The 745-nt window shown below is 38.5% G+C and overlaps 1 protein-coding gene across 1 annotated transcript in view; it reads left to right on the top strand.

Moving 5' to 3' along the window:
- Window positions 1–745, top strand: part of LOC106875757 (mitochondrial enolase superfamily member 1-like) — a 25983-nt gene that overhangs the window by 18293 nt on the left and 6945 nt on the right. The window contains exon 10 of the mRNA XM_052969896.1: window positions 562–649. Coding sequence (XP_052825856.1) covers window positions 562–649 — 88 coding nt within the window. The remainder of the gene's footprint in view (window positions 1–561; window positions 650–745) is intronic.

Genomic DNA, 745 nt, shown 5'->3' with positions numbered 1-745 from the left:
TTCAGCAAAAGAGACCGATGGAATAAGTACTACGCTTACAAAGAATAAATCCTGGGGTCGATTTGCTCGACTAAAGGTGGTGCTCCAGCATGGCCGCAGTCAAATTACTGAAACCAGTAAAAAGAGAGTAAAAAGAGTAAAAACAGAGTAAGCATTTCGCCCTGTGTAAATATTTCTACTCTAGGAATAAGGCCTTCAAAATTTTGGGGGAGAGGGGCTAGTCGATTATATTGACCCCAGTGAGTAACTGGTACTTATTTCATCAACCCCCAAAAGGATGAAAGGCAATGTTGACCTTAGCAGAATTTGAACTCAGAACATACAGATGAAATACCGCTAAGCATTTCACCCGGTGTGCTAACGATTCTGCCAGCTCGCTGCCTTAGCGCTATATATATTAACATATAAATATTATATGTGTATGTATGTATATATGTGTGTGTGTGTGTGTTTGCATAAAGACCCAGGTACCTATATGTGGATGAGTATTTATCCCCCTTGCCCATTCTGCCCCATAAAATAACTCAGCATCTCAAAATCTTCTCCCAATATCTCCGACAGATTTAAAGCCAAGGTCGGATCTAACTTGGAAGACGACAAAAGAAGATGTCAGATTATCCGTGAACAGATTGGGTTTAACAACGTTTTGGTTTGTATTTGTTTTAATAATTATTGTTGTTGTTGTTGTGATTTTTGATTAAGCATCGCAGCTGCTTTTAAATAAAGTATCATCATCATCATCATC

The sequence above is a fragment of the Octopus bimaculoides genome, chromosome 8 (assembly GCF_001194135.2).
Source record: "Octopus bimaculoides isolate UCB-OBI-ISO-001 chromosome 8, ASM119413v2, whole genome shotgun sequence".
In the NCBI taxonomy this organism is placed as follows: Eukaryota; Metazoa; Mollusca; class Cephalopoda; order Octopoda; family Octopodidae; genus Octopus; species Octopus bimaculoides.
The sequence above is the reverse complement of the archived record's forward strand: the minus strand, read 5'-3'. Positions and strand labels throughout refer to the sequence as shown.